Source organism: Salmo salar, chromosome ssa09 (assembly GCF_905237065.1).
Source record: "Salmo salar chromosome ssa09, Ssal_v3.1, whole genome shotgun sequence".
Taxonomy (NCBI): Eukaryota; Metazoa; Chordata; class Actinopteri; order Salmoniformes; family Salmonidae; genus Salmo; species Salmo salar.
The window spans coordinates 39,448,550-39,469,806 of NC_059450.1; the positions used below are offsets into that span (position 1 = coordinate 39,448,550).

The 21,257-nt window shown below is 44.6% G+C and overlaps 2 protein-coding genes across 7 annotated transcripts in view; one reads left to right on the plus strand and one right to left on the minus strand.

Annotated features, from left to right (window-relative positions):
• The first annotated feature begins 821 nt into the window (after positions 1 to 821).
• LOC106611320 (D-aspartate oxidase) lies at positions 822 to 18,720 on the plus strand. 6 transcript variants are annotated; one of them, XM_014211389.2, is made up of 8 exons: positions 10,529 to 10,747; positions 11,188 to 11,261; positions 13,456 to 13,642; positions 16,756 to 16,864; positions 17,041 to 17,217; positions 17,397 to 17,556; positions 17,647 to 17,741; positions 17,951 to 18,720. In XM_014211389.2, exons 3-8 carry the CDS (start codon positions 13,471 to 13,473, stop codon positions 18,255 to 18,257), a joined length of 1,020 nt encoding a protein of 339 aa, XP_014066864.1. In that variant the 5' UTR covers positions 10,529 to 10,747; positions 11,188 to 11,261; positions 13,456 to 13,470; the 3' UTR covers positions 18,258 to 18,720. The 6 variants fall into 6 exon arrangements, with proteins under 6 accessions (XP_045579620.1, XP_014066864.1, XP_014066865.1 ...); XM_014211390.2 differs by having other exon boundaries at positions 13,459 to 13,642; XM_045723664.1 differs by lacking the exons at positions 10,529 to 10,747; positions 11,188 to 11,261 and adding an exon at positions 822 to 902 and having other exon boundaries at positions 13,459 to 13,642.
• Positions 18,718 to 21,257, minus strand: part of LOC106611319 (SAM and SH3 domain containing 1b) — a 115,038-nt gene continuing 112,498 nt past the window's right edge. Inside the window, 1 exon segment of the mRNA XM_045723665.1 lies at positions 18,718 to 19,937. Within this exon segment, the coding sequence (XP_045579621.1) occupies positions 19,576 to 19,937 (362 nt within the window). The 3' untranslated portion in view covers positions 18,718 to 19,575.

Sequence of the window (21,257 nt, forward strand, 5' to 3'; positions counted from 1 at the left end):
TTCTTGAGCAGGGGGACCTTGCGGGCACTGCAGGATTTCAGTCCTTCACGGCGTAGTGTGTTACTAATTGTTTTCTTGGTGACTATGGTCCCAGCTGCCTTGAGATCATTGACAAGATCCTCCCGTGTAGTTCTGGGCTGATTCCTCACCGTTCTCATGATCATTGCAACTCCACGAGGTGAGATCTTGCATGGAGTCCCAGGCCGAGAGATATTGACAGTTCTTTTGTGTTTCTTCCATTTGTGAATAATCGCACCAAATGTTGTCACCTTCTCACCAAGCTGCTTGGCGATGGTCTTGTAGCCCATTCCAGCCTTGTGTAGGTCTACAATCTTGTCCCTGACATCCTTGGAGAGCTCTTTGGTCTTGGCCATGGTGGAGAGTTTGGAATCTGATTGATTGATTGCTTCTGTGAACAGGTGTCTTTTATACAGGTAACAAGCTGAGATTAGGAGCACTCCCTTTATGAGTGTGCTCCTGTGACAGGTTAAAGTAAATACTCATAGCCTGTCATACATTAAAAAGTATTAGTAAGTTCATAGTATGTGAGGATCTTAAAACATCTAAGGTTAAAAAGATCATGCATTCTGTATTAGTTGATAGAGATTGATAACATTCATATAATTGTGTTAAAAAGTTAAAATCCGTCAAGCGTACAAAGGGTAAGAATTGTAAAAGGAATGTGTAAACGTTATATTGATTACTTTATTTTGTGGTGTTAATTGAAGGGGAAAAGTGTTAATCTGTGATCTACTAAATGCTTTTAATGTATGAGCCTGAGATCGATTGCTCTGGTCTCCACCCAAGTTCGCGGGGAAATCGCGGGTTTTTCCTCATTGCGATAAAGGTTATTGAGGAAACGATACCGTATCACTCTCGCGATTATTTCTCCCCTTTTTCAGGTACGTTAGTGATGATAAAACTGAGTGATTTAAATGTAATAACTCGCTAACATGTCAAGAGTGTTTAAGGTGTGTCTTAGTAACATCTTGAGGAAGTTAGAGTTAAGTTTGCAGAGAGTAATATGAGCCCTGCTCGGTTGCAGCGAAGGCTAGCTTCGTACTGAGAGTAGCTGCCATTTTATGTCGATCGTCAATGAACGTGCGTTGTTAATAAGATATTTTGCGGTGTTGTTTGTATAATGGTTTTTCAAACACTTTATTGACTGTTGATAAATTGAGTTATGGTTTACTGAGTTAAATCTTTGTGCTTGACAGTTACATTGAAATTAGTATATGTTTCAGTGAATTACAGTGTATACTGTTGTGACTTGAATAAGCCTTGTACCCTACAACACTAGCTCTTTCCTGTAGATCTGTTGTTCTGTCAAATGTGTTACTTTTGTAAAGTGATTGCACTAAAGGTTATTGAGGAAACAATACCGTATCACTCTCTCGTGATTATTTCTCCCCTTTTTCAGGGGCGTAACACTCCTAATCTCAGCTCGTTACCTGTATAAAAGACACCTGGGAGCCAGAAATCTTTCTGATTGAGAGGGGGTCAAATACTTATTTCCCCCATTAAAATGCAAATCAATTTATAACATTTTGACATGCGTTTTTCTGGATATTTTTGTTGTTATTCTGTCTCTCACTGTTCAAATAAACCTACCATTAAAAGTATAGACTGATCCTTTCTTTGTCAGTGGGCAAACGTACAAAATCAGCAGGGGATCAAATACTCCCCCCCCACTGTATAAACAATGACAGAATAAGTGTTCAATAGATTCAGTTTCTAGTTGACAAAAACTGCAATCACTGGTAACATCAGGTATATATTTATAAATCAAGCTATTACACAGACAGAATCTATGGATAAGCTTAAAGGAGATCTCCTTTACTTTATTGGTCACCATAAATGTGTGGAATGAGCCAAGCACGGCACCAGTTTACATCAAACGATGAAGCCCAACAAAATATCGCAGAGGGAATAGACTTCCTGTAGAAAATATCCTTTAATAAAAGATTGTTGAATTTTGTATCTAGTAGACCAATGCCATTCACCTGGATATCGCTTACAATCAGAGATATTCCAAAATATGCATTTTTCTGAAGTAAAGTTTTTATCCCACTAGGTATAGCTTTAATAAATAAGTGTCATATTCCTTGCTTGAAACCTCAGTTGTATCTTTCCATAAATTCTCTCCATGTAAATAGATTCCCACTAATATTACCTAATTGGCTGACAAGGACAATGTTTTTCGAGAACCATTTTTGGGTAAATAACATCTTGTTTCTATGTAATATCGACCCATTGTTCCATATAAAATATTTATGAGGTGAAAAGTTGTGTTTATACAGCGAAGCCCAGCACATTAAAGCTTGCTTGTGAAAATCTGCCAGTTTCACAGGAAGTTTACCCACAATATATGGACATTGTAGTAAAAAATGAAGCCCTCAGAACTTCTGAAAAATAAAATGAGGTATAATATTCCAGAAACTATGAGGATTTTTTATGTACCTTTTAATCCACTTGACCTTTGATATCTGATTGAAGAGAGTGAAGTCTAAGACATTTTGACCGCCATCACAAACCCTGTTGGTAACATCTCTTTATCTTATGTGGCTTGTTTTTCCATATGAAGTTGTACAAAAGCCTATCTAAGGTAGAGCAAGTGGATTTGGGAATGTCAATAGATGAAAAAAGATAGGATGCACGAGATAGCCCCTCAGCTTTGGATAAAAGCATCCTTCCTTGAAGACTTAAATCCCTCCCTCACCACGAGGATAACATTTTTTTTGACAGATTCAGTTACAGGGTTCAAATTAAGATCATTCACAGCCTTAAGATTTTTGGTGATCTTTACACCGAGGTAGGTTACAGTATCTTTTTCAGAGATGTTACAATCTGCTGAATTGACAGCTCCTTTCAAAACATACATCTCACATTTGGAAAGATTTAATGCCAAACCTGAGATTTTGGAGGACTGCTTCACAATATCCCATGCTAATCTAGCTTGTGACACATTTTTCAAAAAAAGTGTCATCCACCAGTTGGGATATCTTGATCTCTCTGGCCTGGAATGTAATGCCTTCAAATCGACTTTGATGAACTATTGAGCATAAAATTTGAGATACTAACAAAAATAAAAAAGGTGAAATTGGACAACCTTATCGTATTCCTTTGTAAATGTTCAACCTTGAGGATGTTCCATGACAGAGTTTGATACAGCTATTGCCACCATTATACAGAGTTCTAATCGCGTCAACAACAAAAAAACGACCAAATTTAAAATGCTTAAGACAATCAAAGATAAAATTGTGACTTACTGTATCAAATGCTTTCTGAAAATCCCAAAATAGGATAACAGGGAAGTCATCCAATAGATCACAATACTCAACCAAGTCTAACACCAGCCTCAGATTATTAGATATATGGCGCCCTTTCATAAACCCTGATTGACATTCAATCAGATCATTCAAGCAAGACTTTAACCTTTTTGCAAAGATTAAGGCTATAATTTTGTAGTTGTTATTTAGGAGTGTGATTGGACGCCAATTATCAATATTTAAGAGATCCTTGTGTGGTTTAGGTATAACAGTAATAACCCCTTGCTTCAGAGAGGCAGGTAGTTCTCCTTTATAGCCTTAACCTCTATGGGCTAGGTGGGACGCTTGCGTCCCACCTACTCAACAGCCAGTGTAATCCCGTGGCGCGATATTCAAATACCTCAAAAATGCAAAAACTTCAATTTTTCAATCATATGACTATTTTACACCATTTTAAAGACAAGACTCTCGTTAATCTAACCACACTGTCCGATTTCAAAAAGGCTTTTAAAAAGCAAAACATTAGATTATGTCAGCAGAGTACCCAGCCAGAAATAATCAGACACCCATTTTTCAAGCTAGCATATAATGTCACATAAACCCAAACCACAGCTAAATGCAGCACTAACCTTTGATGATCTTCATCAGATGACAACCCTAGGACATTATGTTATACAATACATGCATGTTTTGTTCAATCAAGTTCATATTTATATCAAAAACCAGCTTTTTACATTAGCATGTGACTAGCATTCCCACCGAACACTGCTGGTGAATTTACTAAATTACTCACGATAAACGTTCACAAAAAACATAACAATTATTTTAAGAATTATAGATACAGAACTCCTCTATGCACTCTATGTCCGATTTTAAAATAGCTTTTCGGTGAAAGCACATTTTGCAATATTCTCAGTAGATAGCCCAGCATCACAGGGCTAGCTATTTAGACACCCAGCAAGTTTAGCACTCACCAAAGTCAGATTTACTATAACAAAAATGTTATTACCTTTGCTGTTCTTCATCAGAATGCACTCCCAGGACTTCTACTTCAATAACAAATGTTGGTTTGGTCCCAAATAATCCATTGTTATATCCAAATAGCGGCGTTTTGTTCGTGCGTTCAAGACACTATCCGAAAGGGTAAATAAGGGTGACGAGCATGGCGCATTTCGTGACAAAAAAATTCTAAATATTCCATTACCGTACTTCGAAGCATGTCAACCGCTGTTTAAAATCAATTTTTATGCCAATTTTCTCGTAAAAAAAGCGATAATATTCCGACCGGGAATCTGCGTTTAGGTAAAAAGAGGAAAGAAAATAAAGCACGGGGTCGACTCATGCACGCGCCTAAACCCATAGTACTCTGATCGGCCACTTGCCAAATGCGATAATGTGTTTCAGCCAGAGGCTGCCTCGATATCATTCAGCTTTTTCCCGGGCTCTGAGAGCCTATGGGAGCCGTAGGAAGTGTCACGTTATAGCAAAGATCCTCAGTCTTCAATAAAAAGAGCCAAGATGAACAACAACTTGTCAGACAGGCCACTTCCTGCATGGAATCTTCTCAGGTTTTGGCCTGCCATATGAGTTCTGTTATACTCACAGACACCATTCAAAGTTTTAGAAACTTTAGGGTGTTTTCTATCCAAAGCCAATAATTATATGCATATTCTAGTTACTGGGCAGGAGTAGTAACCAGATTAAATCGGGTACGTTTTTTATCCGGCCGTGTCAATACTGCCCCCTAGCCCTAACAGGTTAAAGGTTTCAAGTGAAAATGGTGCTATTTCTTCAGAGAAGGTTTTGTAAAATTCAGGAGGTTAACCTCTATGGGCTAGGTGGGACGCTAGCGTCCCACCCGTGGTGCACTCCATCAACAGCAGGTGCATTTCAAGAGCGGCAAATTTGAATCCAAATAAATGTCAAAATTCAAATTTTTCAAACATACAACTATTTTACACCCTTTGAAAGATAAACATCTCCTTAATCTAACCACGTTTTACGATTTCAAAAAGGTTTTACGGCGAAAGCATAAATTTAGAGTATGTTAGGACAGTACATTTACAAGAGTTGTGTGTAATGTTTTGTCAATTCAAAGACAGGGTCACCAAAACCATAAAACCAGCTAAAATGATGCACTAACCTTTTACAATCTCCATCAGATGACACTCCTAGGACATTATGTTAGACAATGCATGCATTTTTAGTTCTATCAAGTTCATATTTATATCCAAAAACAGCGTTTTACTATGGCATTGATGTTGAGGAAATCGTTTCCCTCCAATAACCGGCAGTCAAGTCAACACCACAAATTAAATAATTAAAATTAGAAAACATTGGTAAAATATTATATTGTCATTTAAAGAATTATAGATTTACATCTCTTGAACGCAATCAACTTGCCAGATTTAAAAATAACCTTACTGGGAAATCACACTTTGCAATAATCTGAGCACTGCGCCCAGAAAAATACGCGTTGCGATACAGACTAGACGTCATGTTGGGGAGATCTAAAATCGAAAATACTATGTAAATAATCCATTACCTTTGATTCTCTTCATCAGATGTCACTTCCAGGTATCACAGGTCCATAACGAATGTCGTTTTGTTCAAAAAAGCTCATCATTTATGTCCAAAAATCTCCGTCTTGTTAGCACATGATCTAAGCCAGCCGGACTTCTCGTCATGAACGAGGGGAAAAAATATATTTACGTTCGTTCAAACATGTCAAACGTTGTATAGCATAAATCATTAGGGCCTTTTTAAACCAGAACATGAATAATATTCAAGGTGGACGAATGCATACTCTTTTATAACGTATTGGAACGAGGGTACCCAACATGAAATCGCGCGCCAGGTGTCTAATGGGCCATCATCGTTCCATGGCTCTTGTTCGGTCAGATCTCCCTCCAGAAGACTCAAAACACTTTGTAAAGGCTGGTGACATCTAGTGGAAGCAATAGGAAGTGCCAAAATATTCCTCAGCCCCTGTGTTTTTCAATGGGATAGGTTTAAAGGTAATACAACACATCAGGTATCCACTTCCTGTCAGAAAATGTCTCAGGGTTTTGCCTGCCAAATGAGTTCTGTTATACTCACAGACACCATTCAAACAGTTTTAGAAAATTTAGGGTGTTTTCTATCCATATGTAATAAGTATATGCATATTCTAGTTACTGGGTAGGAGTGGTAACCAGATTAAATCGGGTATGTTTTTTATCCAGCCGTGTCAATACTGCCCCCTAGCCCTAACAGGTTTTTAATCCATCACAACCTGGAGATTTATTATTTTTTAACTGAGCAACCCCGTACTGGATGTCCATAATGGATAAATCTTGACAACAAGACCGATTGAATTCTTCACGAACTGAATTGACATTCTCTATAAAATCAAGGAGATCCTTAGAGTCACTCAAATTGTTATCTAAGAAGTAAAGATTCTCAAAAAAACTTAGTGGTAAAGTCTGATAACTCTCTATCCTCAGTGGTAACCCCGAAGTGTGTTGAGTTCCCCTCCTCTTTTCCAAATTAAAAAAGTATCTACTGTTCTTTTCACCTTTTTCAAGCCATTGTTTTATGGATCTTATGAAAGCTCCTCTAGCCTTTTCCTCATACAATGTATCTCGTTGATTCTGTAAATCATTCAATTTAGCTTTCTCATTAAGATCAAGATGCTCAATCTCTGTGACATCCGCAATTGTCTTAGAGTTCAGCTACCTCACATCTCCTTCTTAAAGCAAGCCGTTTTCCATTAGTAATACAGGCTGAGCGAATTTTAAATTTCAGCAGTTCCCAGTATTTCCCATATTCTGCATTAGATGTAGCCAGGGGCGGAAATCCCGGGGGGGGACACGACCCCCCCCATCCTGGGAAAAATATGATTTGTCCCCCCCCAATATATCACTGTAAACATAACTATGTAATTTAAATAATATTAACAATACGCAATGAAAGCAATTTTGCTGATTATAGACACTTAATAGCGCGTTTTTAAGTTTCAAAAGATTGCGACCCCCCCACCCTTTGCCTCACAATGGTTTGATCCACTGCCAGTTCCTTAGTTGGCAAGGTAACAGAGGGGTCGTGTCTACTGCCTGAAAGGCACTCAATGCACGTAACTGACGTGAGGTTCATCCAGTCAATCGCGCCATAGCAATGTTTTGTTTTATGTTGGCAGGGTTCACACACACACTAGCTGAATTTGCAGAGCTAGCGCGCAAATATTAACTATTAAGCTAGCTAGTACCTATTCCATTTAGCGTCGTCAAAGATGGAATCTTTGCTATCGTCAATTTATTCCAAGATCAGCATGCAGATGATGTAAGTTAGTGCTTCAAAGTCCCTGTGATAAGGTTAGCGATAAACTGAAGTCCAAACTGAACATAACTACACTCTCTTCTACCATTGTCTTAAATATATTTAATGGTCTCGTTGCAAAAGCTAAATTGTCGCAAGGGAACATTTCATTTATTTTATTAACCCGGGTAGCAAAGATTATAGCAAACACCACTGAAACGGAATTGGTTCTCGCTAGCTTTGCAAATTCAGCTATTGTTGGAAGCCAGCCAATATGAAACAAACTATTAAAATTACAAAAGGTTGCAGCATATGTTGTGTAAATGGTGAACTCATACAGCTGTCAACTCTTGTCATGTTAATCCGTTTCACATTTGCTAGCTACCTTTTAGATCGAAGCCCAAATAGAATGATAGAAGATAAGATGATAGAAGCCCATCCCCTACTGTAAATAACCTACATACTGTGTGTGTGTAGCCAGCCAGCCAGCCAGGTAGAAAAATGCCAGAAAAATAAAAAAAGACAGACATCAGAGTATTTTTCAGTACACCAATACGCAAAGTAAGAACCCTAGTAGCCTAATATCTCAAAGACTAGTTGATAAAATGTTCATTAGAAAGAAATTCAATTCTAATGGAAATGTTTCACAATGATGTCATTAGGCAGAGCAGGCAACAGATGGCACACAGACAGCAGAGTTGGGGACAGATATGCAGGGACAGACTGGCAGAGACAGGGAGTCTCAGGTAAGTTTGTTGAGTCTTTGTTTGGCAACATTATGAAAGGTTCTCCATTTTTTTTACTTGTAAAATAGGAACATCATTGGAAAATGCCATGGATACCCCCACTCTCAACTTAAACTGGTGACTGAACTAAGATTTGTTAAAGGCAATGGTATTGCTGTTGTGATTAGTTGTGTAGTTTTGGGTACCGGTAGTTAGGAGTATGGCAAACACCTTATTTCTTTGGTTCCTCAATATACATATACCATATTACAATGTAGGCTATGTGTTACAGCACTACTTTTGGTGTCCCCCTCAGGAATTGCTCTTGAGAAAATTTCATGTAATTGTCCCCTCCAAAGTTGATATCAGATTTTCGACCCTGGATGTAGCTAAACTCCAGTAAACAGAAATTAAATTCTTAATCACATTTTTTAAATCATCATGCATTAACAATGAGTTATTTAATTTCCAATAACCACCAGATTATTTCTTACCATCATTACTGCACATTCTTACAGTCAACCATATGACTTTATGATCCATCAGGACTACAGGCAGTATTTTTACCTCTACAGTGTTGGGCTCAAGACTAGAGGTTATCACCCACAAATCAATTCTTGATTGTAAAGAACGATCTCTATTACTCCATGTGTATTGTTTCTCTCCAGGGTTTTTAACTCTCCATATGTCAATTAAGTCCAGGCTTTGGCAGAAATTCACCAACTTGTTCACAACAATGTTAGGCCTATGGGGCAATCTATCAGTCTCATTAGAATAAACCATATTAAAATCTCCACTAACTATAATCTGACTGGATGGATATTTTCTCAGAAGATTTAAGAATTTCTTCAATCTCCTCTAGAAGTAAGTTATTTGGAGGACTAGAACAGTATCCATATACATTACACAACACAAATAATCTGTCCATGTGGTTGATGACCGCTACTAGCCGATGTCCATTGGAGTCCATTTGAGTAAACAAAAATTTCCCTTTGAAATTGGGTGCTAAAATTGCAACCCCAGCTGAATGATTAGTCCCGTGGGCCAAAACAATGACATTGCCCCACTGATTTTTCCAATAATTATAGTCCTCTTTACATGAATGTGTTTCTTGAATGAATACAAAATCTGCGTTGCAGTCTTCACAACAAAAAAGCTTTTGGGGTGCGGGACTATTGTTTGGATTTTCAGAATCAACCTAATGTCCAGAATCCTTTATTTCTTCTCCAATGTATGAGTGCTCAGCTAGCAACTGCCTTGTCCTCCCTTTGCTCTATCGCACATTTTTTTCTTTCATTTCTCAAAGTTTCAGATCAAATTAGCTGTCAACTAAGCGTTGTTCTCTATTGTGTTTACTATAAACCAAGTTCCGTTACATTTCTGTAAATTTGAGAGGGATAAAAGTTAAGGTTACTCGCCGCCATCTTCAGCAACCCCCACCAGTACTTTGGTCATCACACTCCCTCGTCTGATTGGTCGAGTAGGCGGGCCTTCTGACTTTACGGCTGTGGTAACTAGTGACGACCCCGAGAACCGTGGGCATGATACACTAACACAGGATGCCGCTCGCTGAAACGCCACTTCCCAGTCATTTCAATGGAAAGAAAGCTGTGAGAAAGTGGCGGTGAAAAAATAAACTTTTCCCAACTTTATGCAAAACACCAACGGAGACAGCTGGGCGATGACCAATCATATCGAGTGGTTCCCATGATGAATTTGACGCTATGCGAACCAAGGCTGGAGACTTTCTTCAGTAAAGACGCCTGACAGAAATACAAGGATGGAAGCAAATGTTAGTGATTATAACGTCATACCGAATCATGCAGAAAATGTACAGTTGACAGGAATATGTTAATTACACCATATAGTCTTATTAGTCAAATGACACCATACTGAATATTTGTTCCCAGTTGTCTTGAAAGCACCAGAAGACCAACGGACAAAACCGTTATAAAATGTCCACATAATATATTGTAACGACCCTGGGTTTATAAACGCGGATATCGACTGCCGCACGAGCATGCTCCCTGCTGTTTCATTACAATATACACAACATTTCCCCAAATGTTTCAAATGGGAAGCATGTGGGTTTCTAGTAGTTACTAAAGTCAAAATGAGCTATATTGTAATAATTCACGAAAACAAAAATGGGTTTATGGTCTTAATTTAAGGTTAGGCATAAAGTTAGCAGTGTGGTTAAGATTAGGTTTAAAATCAGATTCTACGCAGATCAATGGTAGAAATGGGCGGGGTTTGTGATTTTGTGGCTGTGGTAACTACGCCTGGATTGATCATAGTCCAACAAGTGTACGAACAGCAGTGTTCTAGAATATTGGACCGTTGCTTTTTATACTTGTCGAATTCTCAGCGCAGCTCAAGCGATTTCTTCAACTGTCAACACCTTCAAATGAATAGAGGACGTGTACCTGAGACGCGTTGGTTGGGAATTGTGGGGAGGTGCGTTTTCGGGCTGTAGTGCCCTGCGGATTGTGGTCTCAGAGCCAACTATTGCCGCGTTCACGTGCTAGTCGTTACTCGGAAATGTTCGATTTGCTAACTGGTTGTGCACGCTGCATGTGTATAACTACAACCAGTTAGCAAGTTAGAAATGTCAGTCTCCTAGTTCCGACTAGTATTTCAACGCAGCATGTGACAATGTGACGCTGGGTTATCGCGTCTGTGGACTATGTATGAGTTATGCTTAAAATCTCAGGCATGCGCAGCAGTGAGCCACTGATCGTAATACGCTCTTGTTGGTACAATTTTCCTATTTCCCACCATTTATTTATTTATCCTTTGTTGTTGTCTAGCAAACAACTGTTTATTGTAGTCCACTCTCACATTGTTTTAAATTTAGTTCAGGTTCTAGTTTAATTGTAGGCAAATCTTTATTATAGGCGATATGATGTCTGCTCTCTGTAAGGTCAACTTGAAGAATGTTGGACAACCTTTTACAAGAGACATGTAGTAGGTTAGTAGCCTTTTTCGATGTCATAACTGTGTTTGTAGTTCTCATACACTACACTATGAACACAGATTATTTGGATGAATAACAAAAACTTCACCGCTTCATAAAGGCACACAGAATTTATTTGATTCCTTTCAGGACGTTAACCCCCCGCAGAGTATGGTGAAGTTGCCTCTAGACTCTGATCTTGGGTCAGTTTTGCATGTCCCCCACTAATAGTTAAGGTTGGGGAGGGGAACTGATCCTCTATCTGGCTTCCCACAGATACAAACTAGTCCGATGGAGCAGGATTTCTATTACATAATGATCTGGCTGTTCATTATGCAGACAAGTAAATTAGTTTGATACATTGTGACCTTGCACAGCCTGCAGGTAGGTCAAAACATTCGTTGGATTAGTTCTGTTAGGCATCATAATAGATTATGGGCAAATAGCAGTGTTTTATGTAAATGCCCTTAAGAAAAAATATTGCAGTCAGAATGCGTATAACTGCAGTATCCTGCAATTACTGCATCCAATTACCACCAGTGACTGGTTACTGAAGCTTTACTGCAGTTTCAAAAGGGTGATTATCATTTTTAAAACTTGCTCTATTTAACTTCAAAATCCCAAGCAGTGTTGGATATATTTAATCCAGATAAATGAAAATGTTGATTTAAAAAAAGGTTGAATGTTTAACACTTAATTGAGTCAAGTGGAGTGGTTAGTGTTTGTACAAACAGCCCATTGTCATTTAATTGACATTAACCAACCAACGTATCTTAAACCAACGTACCTTAAACTTTAGCCCCGTGTTTTATATATATAAAAAAATGTAACCTTTAACTAGGCAAGTCAATTAAGAACAAATTCTTATTTACAATGATGGCCTACGAAGAGGCAAAAGGCCTGATGCAGCGACGGGGCTGGGATCAAAAATAAACACGTAGGACTGGAACACTGCAATGCTGTTTAAGTTTTTTTCTTCACCCCTTTCTCCCCCCAAACCCTCCCCTAACTCGGGCGACGCTGGGCCAAACCCTCCCCTAACCCCGACGACGCTGGGCCAAACCCTCCCCTAACCCGGGCGACGCTGGGCCAAACCCTCCCCTAACCCGTACGACGCTGGGCCAAACCCTCCCCTAACCCCGACGACGCTGGGCCAAACCCTCCCCTAACTTGGACGACGCTGGGCCAAACCCTCCCCTAACCCGGACGACACTCGGACGACGCTGGGCCAAACCCTCCCCTAACCCGGACGACGCTGGGCCAAACCCTCCCCTAACCCCGACGACGCTGGGCCAAACCCTCCCCTAACCCGGACGACACTCGGACGACGCTGGGCCAAACCCTCCCCTAACCCGGACGACGCTGGGCCAAACCCTCCCCTAACCCGGACGACGCTGGGCCAAACCCTCCCCGGACGACGCTGGGCCAAACCCTCCCCTAACGACGCTGGGCCAAACCCTTCCCTAACGACGCTGGGCCAAAACCTCTCCTAACGACGCTGGGCCAAACCCTCCCCGGACGACGCTGGGCCAAACCCTCCCCTGACGACGCTGGGCCAAACCCTCCCCTGACGACGCTGGGCCAAACCCTCCCCTGACGACGCTGGGCCAAACCCTCCCGGACGACGCTGGGCCAAACCCTCCCCGGACGACGCTGGGCCAAACCCTCCCCGGACGACGCTGGGCCAAACCCTCCCCGGACGACGCTGGGCCAAACCCTCCCCTGACGACGCTGGGCCAAACCCTTCCCCTAACGACGCTGGGCCAAACCCTCTCCCTAACGACGCTGGGCCAAACCCTCCCCTAACGACGCTGGGCCAAACCCTCCCCTAACGACGCTGGGCCAAACCCTCCCCTAACGACGCTGGGCCAAACCCTCCCCTAACGACGCTGGGCCAAACCCTCCCCTAACCCGGACGACGCTGGGCCAAACCCATTTGATCATACTCCCCTTCATGTATCACATACAGGTGCTTTAACAAGGTGTATAGTGCCTTCGGAAACTAGTCAGACCCCTTGACTTTATACTTATGAGGTATTGTAGATTGCTGAGGAAATGTTTTTGTTTAATCCATTTTAGAATAAGGCTGTAACGTAACAAAATTTGTAAAAAGTCAAGGGTTCTGAATACTTTCCGAAGGCACTGTATACACAGTATAACGCAGTACAAGTAAGTGTTACAACTTTCCCTTATGTTGTTTTTCTCCCAGCAGAATCATCGTGTGATGAAGAGTATGACAGTGGTGGTGGTGGGTGGAGGTGTGGTTGGCTTCTCCACAGCTGTGTGCATCGCTGAGGCCCTCCCCTACTGCTCTGTGACCCTCATAGCTGACAGGTTTACCCCAGACACCACCAGTGACGTGGCTGCTGGGATCCTGATTTGCTCACCGTTCCCAGGTGAGGCATGGGCATCTCTTTATCCAGTTCATTAATAGTCATGACTTTTTATTGGTTTCTGACCACTTCATGTGAAATGGCAGACAATAGGATGTTGAACTTTTCACTATATATGCTTTTAGTGTACGAGGACTATGAGTTACTGCATTGTGTGTTAATGGTCAATTCATTATTTCCTAATTTACTTTAAGTAAATTCATCCGAAAATATCATCCCCAGTTGATGTGACTTCTACTCCCTCCATTCCTCCCTCTCTCTCCCTCCCCCCTCTCTCCTCCCCCTCCTTCTCTCCCTCTCTCTCTCCCTTCCCCCTCCCTCCCTCCCTCCATTCCTCTCTCCCTCCCCCCTACATTCCTCTCTCCCTCCCCCCTACATTCCTCTCTCCCTCCCCCCTACATTCCTCTCTCCCTCCCCCTTACATTCCTCTCGCTCCCTCCCTCCATTCCTCTCGCTCCCTCCCCCCTACATTCCTCTCGTTCCCTCCCCCTTCATTCCTCTCTCCCTCCACCCTCCATTCCTCTCTCCCTCCCTCCCTCCTCCATCCTTCCCTCCCTCCCCCTTACATTCCTATCTCCCTCCCCCCTTACATTCATCCCTCCCTCTCTCCCTCCCCCCTTACATTCCTCTCTCCCGCTCTACATTCCTCTCCCTCACCCCCTACATTCCTCTCTCCCTCCCCCCTACATTCCTCTCTCCCTCCCCCCTACATTCCTCTCTCCCTCCCCCTTACATTCCTCTCTCCCTCCCCCCTTACATTCCTCTCTCCCTCCCCCTTACATTCCTCTCTCCCTCACCCCCTACATTCCTCTCTCCCTCCCCCCTACACTCCTCTCTCCCTCCCCCTTACATTCCTCTCTCCCTCCCCCCCTTACATTCCTCTCTCCCTCCCCCCTTACATTCCTCTCTCCCTCACCCCCTACATTCCTCTCTCCCTCACCCCCTACATTCCTCTCTCCCTCCCCCCTTACATTCCTCTCTCCCTCCCCCTTACATTCTTCTCTCTCTCCCTCCCCCTTGCATTCCTCTCTCTCTCCTTCCCCCTTACATTCCTCTCTCTCTCCCTCCCCCCTACATTCCTCTCTCCCTCCCCCTTACATTCCTCTCCCCCCCTACATTCCTCTCTCCCCCCTACATTCCTCTCTCCCTCCCCCCTTACATTCCTCTCTCCCTCCCCCTCTACATTCCTCTCCCCCTCCCCTCTCTACATTCCCCTCTCCCTCCCCCCTACATTCCTCTCTCCCTCCCCCCCTACATTCCTCTCTCCCTCCCCCCCTACATTCCTCTCTCCCTCCCCCCTACATTCCTCTCTCCCTCCCCCTACATTCCTCTCCCTCCCCCCTACATGCCTCTCTCCCTCCCCCCTTACATTCCTCTCTCCCTCCCCCCTACAATCCTCTCTCCCTCCCCCTTACATTCCTCTCTCCCTCCCCCCTACATTCCTCTCTCCCTCCCCCCTACATTCCTCTCTCCCTCCCCCTCCCTACATTCCTCTCTCCCTCCCCCTCCCTACATTCCTCTCTCCCTCCCCCTCCCTACATTCCTCTCTCCCTCCCCCTCCCTACATTCCTCTCTCCCTCCCTACATTCCTCTCTCCCCCCTTACATTCCTCTCCCTCCCCCCTTACATTCCTCTCCCTCCCCCCTTACATGCCTCTCTCCCTCCCCCCTTACATGCCTCTCTCCCTCCCCCCTTACATTCCTCTCTCCCTCCCCCCTTACATTCCTCTCTCCCTCCCCCCTTACATTCCTCTCTCCCTCCCCCCTTACATTCCTCTCTCCCTCCCCCCTACATTCCTCTCTCCCTCCACCCTCCATTCCTCTCTCCCTCTCCCCTTACATTCCTCTCTCCCTCCCCCCCTACATGCCTCTCTCCCTCCCCCCTTACATTCCTCTCCCTCCCCCCCTTACATTCCTCTCCCTCCCCCTACATTCCTCTCTCCCTCCACCCTCCATGCCTCTCTCCCTCCCCCCTTACATTCCTCTCTCCCTCCCCCCTTACATTCCTCTCTCCCTCCCCCCTACATTCCTCTCTCCCTCCCCCCCTACATTCCTCTCTCCCTCCCCCCTTACATTCCTCTCTCCCTCCCCCCTTACATGCCTCTCTCCCTCCCCCCTACAATCCTCTCTCCCTCCCCCCCTACATTCCTCTCTCCCTCCCCCCTACATTCCTCTCTCCCTCCCCCCCTACATTCCTCTCTCCCTCCCCCTACATTCCTCTCTCCCTCCCCCCTTACATTCCTCTCTCCCTCCCCCCTACATTCCTCTCTCCCTCCACCCGCCATTCCTCTCTCCTCCCCCCTTACATTCCTCTCTCCCTCCCCCCTTACATTCCTCTCTCCCTCCCCCCCTACATTCCTCTCTCCCTCCCCCCCTACATTCCTCTCTCCCTCCCCCCTTACATTCCTCTCTCCCTCCCCCCTTACATTCCTCTCTCCCTCCCCCCTTACATTCCTCTCTTCCTCCCCCCTTACATTCCTCTCTCCCTCCACCCTTCCATTCCTCTCTCCCTCCCCCTTACATTCCTCTCTCCCTCCCCCCCTACATTCCTCTCTCCCTCCCCCCTACATTCCTCTCTCCCGCCCCTTTACATTCCTCTCTCCCTCCCCCTTACATTCCTCTCTCCCTCCCCCCTTACATTCCTCTCTCCCTCCCCCCTACAATCCTCTCTCCCTCCCCCCCTACATTCCTCTCTCCCTCCCCCCTACATTCCTCTCTCCCTCCCCCTCCCTACATGCCTCTCTCCCTCCCCTCCCTACATTCCTCTCTCCCTCCCCCCTACATTCCTCTCTCCCTCCCCTCCCTACATTCCTCTCGCCCTCCCCCTCCCTACATTCCTCTCTCCCTCCCCCTCCCTACATTCCTCTCTCCCTCCCCTCCCTACATTCCTCTCTCCCTCCCCCTCCCTACATTCCTCTCTCCCTCCCCCTCCCTACATTCCTCTCTCCCTCCCCCTCCCTACATTCCTCTCTCCCTCCCCCTCCCTACATTCCTCTCTCCCCCCCTCCCTACATTCCTCTCTCCCTCCCCCTCCTAATACTCTCCCTCCCCCTACATTCCTCTCTCCCTCCCCTCCCTACATTCCTCTCTCCCCCCCTACATTCCTCTCCCCCCCAGATATCCCTCTGGAACAGCAGCAGAGGTGGTTCAAGGAGACAATTGATCACCTACTGCCTATCGCCCAATCAGAACAGGCATCAGAGGCTGGGGTGTTTCTCAGCTCAGGGTAAGGATCCTCAACCATAAAGGAATGGATGCTATATAGTGCACTACTTTTGACTGGAGCCAGAAGAGAAGTGCACTATAGGGAGTAGGGTGCCATTTCTGAAACACACATTACAGCCAGTTCAATAGTTCTCTGACATTCAGAAGTCCTACTGGTATTGATCATGTGTTTTTTAGATGGCAAATACACAAGGAGCTCCCTGCGGATAAGGTGCCATTCTGGTCTGCATTTGTGCTGGGTTTCCGAATCATGACAGACCGTGAACTGAAACGGTTTCCCGATCACAAGTTTGGCCAGGCGTTCACCACGGTGAAATGTGAATGTTCCAACTACCTGCCATGGATGGAGAAGAGGTTTGGTTTTAGCTTGTTTTACTTCTATATTATAGTCATGTGTTAATCTATTAACGGTTACTGTGTCAAAAACATTGTAACAGCTAGTCTATGTACCTCCTGAATTAAAATATAGATGACGTTTGCTTTTTTCTCTGTTTCAAATCTTTTATGACTGTCTTTAAAAAGTGTTGTTTTAGGTTTAGAAAAGCAGGAGGCCAGGTTGTGAAGCAGAAAGTAAACGACCTCCAGGAACTAAGCAGCCAGGGCTACGACGTCATCGTCAACTGCTCCGGTCTGGGCGCCAAGTCTCTAGTAGGGGACTCTCAGGTCTACCCTGTCAGGGGGCAAGTCCTCAAAGTGTGTATACACACACACACACCTAAGAGAGCTTGTAAATAAGCATTTCATTGTGCTGTATATGACCATAAACATCCATATGATTTGAAGGTCCAGGCCCCCTGGCTCCAACACTTCATCCGGGATGGGGAAGGGCAGTCCTATATCTACCCAGGGATGCACAGCGTGACAGTGGGCGGCACCAGGCAAGTCAAGTTTATTAGAAACATAATTGCATCATGAAATGAGATGCGCTTTACCTGAGGAATACTCTGAAATAAACACATTACTTAATGATAATGTAGAATGGGGGATGCACTAATTACCACAAAACATCACGTTCACTACAAGTTCAGTCTGTATGCTCTCTAGAAGAGAGACAGTTATCTTTTTGTGCTGCTGATTGGCTCTGTAGGCAGGTGGACGACTGGCGCCTGGAGGTGGACCCAGAGGACAGCCAAGACATCCTGGAGCGCTGTAGCAGCCTGGAGCCATCCCTAAGCAGGGCCAGGGTCCTGGGGGTGTCTGTGGGGCTGAGACCCAGTAGGAAGAACGTCCGGGTGGAGAGAGAGATGGTCCTCCTGGGGAGCCGACAGGTACCGGTGGTACATAACTACGGCCATGGGGGCTGGGGGGTCACTCTGAGCTGGGGCACGGCACTGGAAGCACTGGGGCTGGTCAGGAAGTGTCTCCATGAGGTGCGCCCCAGGGCCAGGCTGTGAGCACTACGCAGATACTCTGCCATAGAAATCGTTTCCAAATAACTTTAGGATATAATTACTTGATCTGCACCATTTTGTCACACAATTAGTGATACCTGCTGCCATTGCACATTAATGAAATGAAAGCAAGCGATGCTATTTTGCTTACTTGATAAGATGCTAATTGTTTTATGAATGAAATCTCCACCGTGAAAAGTTATTTGAATTATGTCATCTGAATATTATGGAAGCTACCAAGATGAATGACATTGAATTAATAGACTTTGCCGTTTTAGAGGTGGCAAAACCCCTCAGAGAAGGATATTTCAGACAAGCAATTGATAATGGCTGAGGTAGAATAGTTAAAGGTACAGGGACTTGACATGTCACTAAGTGATAGTAAATATTGTCTTATGTTTCATGTTCAGATGTCTCAGATTTAATCAATTCTAACTTTCCAGAAAAATAAAAATCAAAGACCTTGTTTTTTGTATTGCTTTAATCACACTCAACTTCATACAATATCTTAATAAAACCAATTCTGTAGTCTTCAGTCACAGTATTTCATATACAGTATTAACATAACGTACAGCTTGGCAATGTTCATACTAGTTTAGAATCAAACAGGGTTAAAGGTGAAATATGATAGGAAACCCAGTAAGCTGCAGTAAGATATATTTTTATCTGTGAACCTCCAGCTGGGGCCTGTGGTCTTCGACACATCTGGTACTTCTGAGTCCTACATGAGCATAATACTACCATAGTACTGTATATGTGGTGAGAGCCCATTTATCTTGTCAGAGAAGGGCTCTGTTGTCAGATATCTCCAGTCTTTCCTTCAGGATGGATCCCGACCTGACAGGTGTTGTTTTCCTTCCCACAGCAGACGGAGTCCTGTCGGCTTCAGACTAGGAACGAGTGTCTGCACGGTCAGTCTGAGGTGCAGGGCTGGGTTGGGTTGCTGCTTGTGTAATAACTATATACATCCTCTAAAGAGGTGCTGCCTAAAGACAAGTGTTCAGAGGCACTATCCTAGTCACTTGTCATTGCTGGAGAGTGATGGTACACATGGGTTTGGGTTTGCCAGGGAAGGCTACATCCTCGTGATGGAGGGGATATTGAGGTATGTGCGTGGAAGGTCTTAACCTGGGAATTTCCATGTTCAACTAACATACAGGACAGAACACTACAAGGTGTGTTGAGCAGTGGTTGTGAGGGCGGGTAGGGTCCTTCTGAGTGTCTTAGTAGGTGCGGTAGAGCCTCTTGTGTAGGTTCTCCTTGAACATGGTGGTATGAGCTGGCTCTAGGTCTTCCAGAGTGTGTTCAGTGGTGTGGAGGCTCAGTTCTGAGTGAAGCTCCCCAGGGAGAGGCAAGGCCGCAGCAGCCCCAGGGCTGTGGGACTAGGCCTACCTCCCAGCCACAGCTCCTCACAGCTCCAGCTCCTCAGCAGCAGTGTGGCTATATAGGTGTCTCTGTGATGGCTCTGGCCCTGCTCTGGTCTCAGGTTGTAGCTGGTCATGGGAATTATTAGAGATGGTAAGGTAGAGGCCTGCTTCTCTGATCTGGTCTGTAGGGTAGTTTTGCTGGGGTGAGTCAGGGGGAGGTTGAAGGGGAGGCTGGGGTTCTCTGGTGAAGGGAGGTGACTGGACTCAAAACCTGACGAGGACCTGCTCATGGAAGATGTCTTTTTGCCCCTCCCTCCTGAAACAAACAGGCATTGTTAATGGATTAATATACCGGTCTTTTCAGAGGAGCTGAAATACATGGATGGAAACAGAACTGTAAAAAAAAATCATTTATTGTATTGTGAAAGCTGATGGGAATATAAAGGATGATGTCCAGTAGAGATGACTGGTGAGGGAAATAAGCAGGCAGACCGGTCTAGTAAACCACTGAGTAGTTTATTCCATTCTCGGGCCCTCACTATGACAGTGGCACACCTTCGAACTGTTCAAAGACTGGTTATGTCCCAAATGGCGCCCCATTCCCCAATGTAGTAATGGTGCCCTATTCCCCAATGTAGTAACGGTGCCCCATTCCCCAATGTAGTAACGGTGCCCCATTCCCCAATGTAGTAACGGTGCCCCATTCCCCAATGTAGTAACGGTGCCCCATTCCCCAATGTAGTAACGGCGCCCCATTCCCCAATGTAGTAACGGCGCCCCATTCCCCAATGTAGTAACGGCGCCCCATTCCCCAATGTAGTAACGGCGCCCCATTCCCCAATGTAGTAACGGCGCCCCATTCCCCAATGTAGTAACGGCGCCCCATTCCCCAATGTAGTAACGGTGCCCCATTCCCCAATGTAGTAACGGTGCCCTATTCCCCAATGTAGTAACGGCGCCCCATTCCCCAATGTAGTAACGGCGCCCCATTCCCCAATGTAGTAACGGCGCCCCATTCCCCAATGTAGTAACGGCGCCCCATTCCCCAATGTAGTAACGGTGCCCCATTCCCCAATGTAGTAACGGTGCCCCATTCCCCAATGTAGTAACGGTGCCCCATTCCCCAATGTAGTAACGGTGCCCCATTCCCCAATGTAGTAACGGTGCCCCATTCCCCAATGTAGTAACGGTGCCCCATTCCCCAATGTAGTAACGGTGCCCTATTCCCCAATGTAGTAACGGTGCCCTATTCCCCAATGTAGTAACGGTGCCCTATTCCCCAATGTAGTAACGGTGCCCTATTCCCCAATGTAGTAACGGTGCCCCATTCCACAATGTAGTAACGGTGCCCTATTCCCCAATGTAGTAACGGTGCCCCATTCCCCAATGTAGTAATGGCGCCCCATTCACCAATGTAGTAACAAGTCTCTCTTGGAAAAGAGATATTATCTCAATGAGAATAAACCTGTATAAATAAAGGTCAAATAAAAAATAAAAAAAATGGTGCCCTATTCCCCAATGTAGTAATGGCGCGCACTATTGGTCTTTGTTAAAAGCATTGTACTACAATAAGGAATAGGGTGCCATTTGGGACAGACAGATATCTAGACCAGTATAACTCCTAGCATCAGAAGAG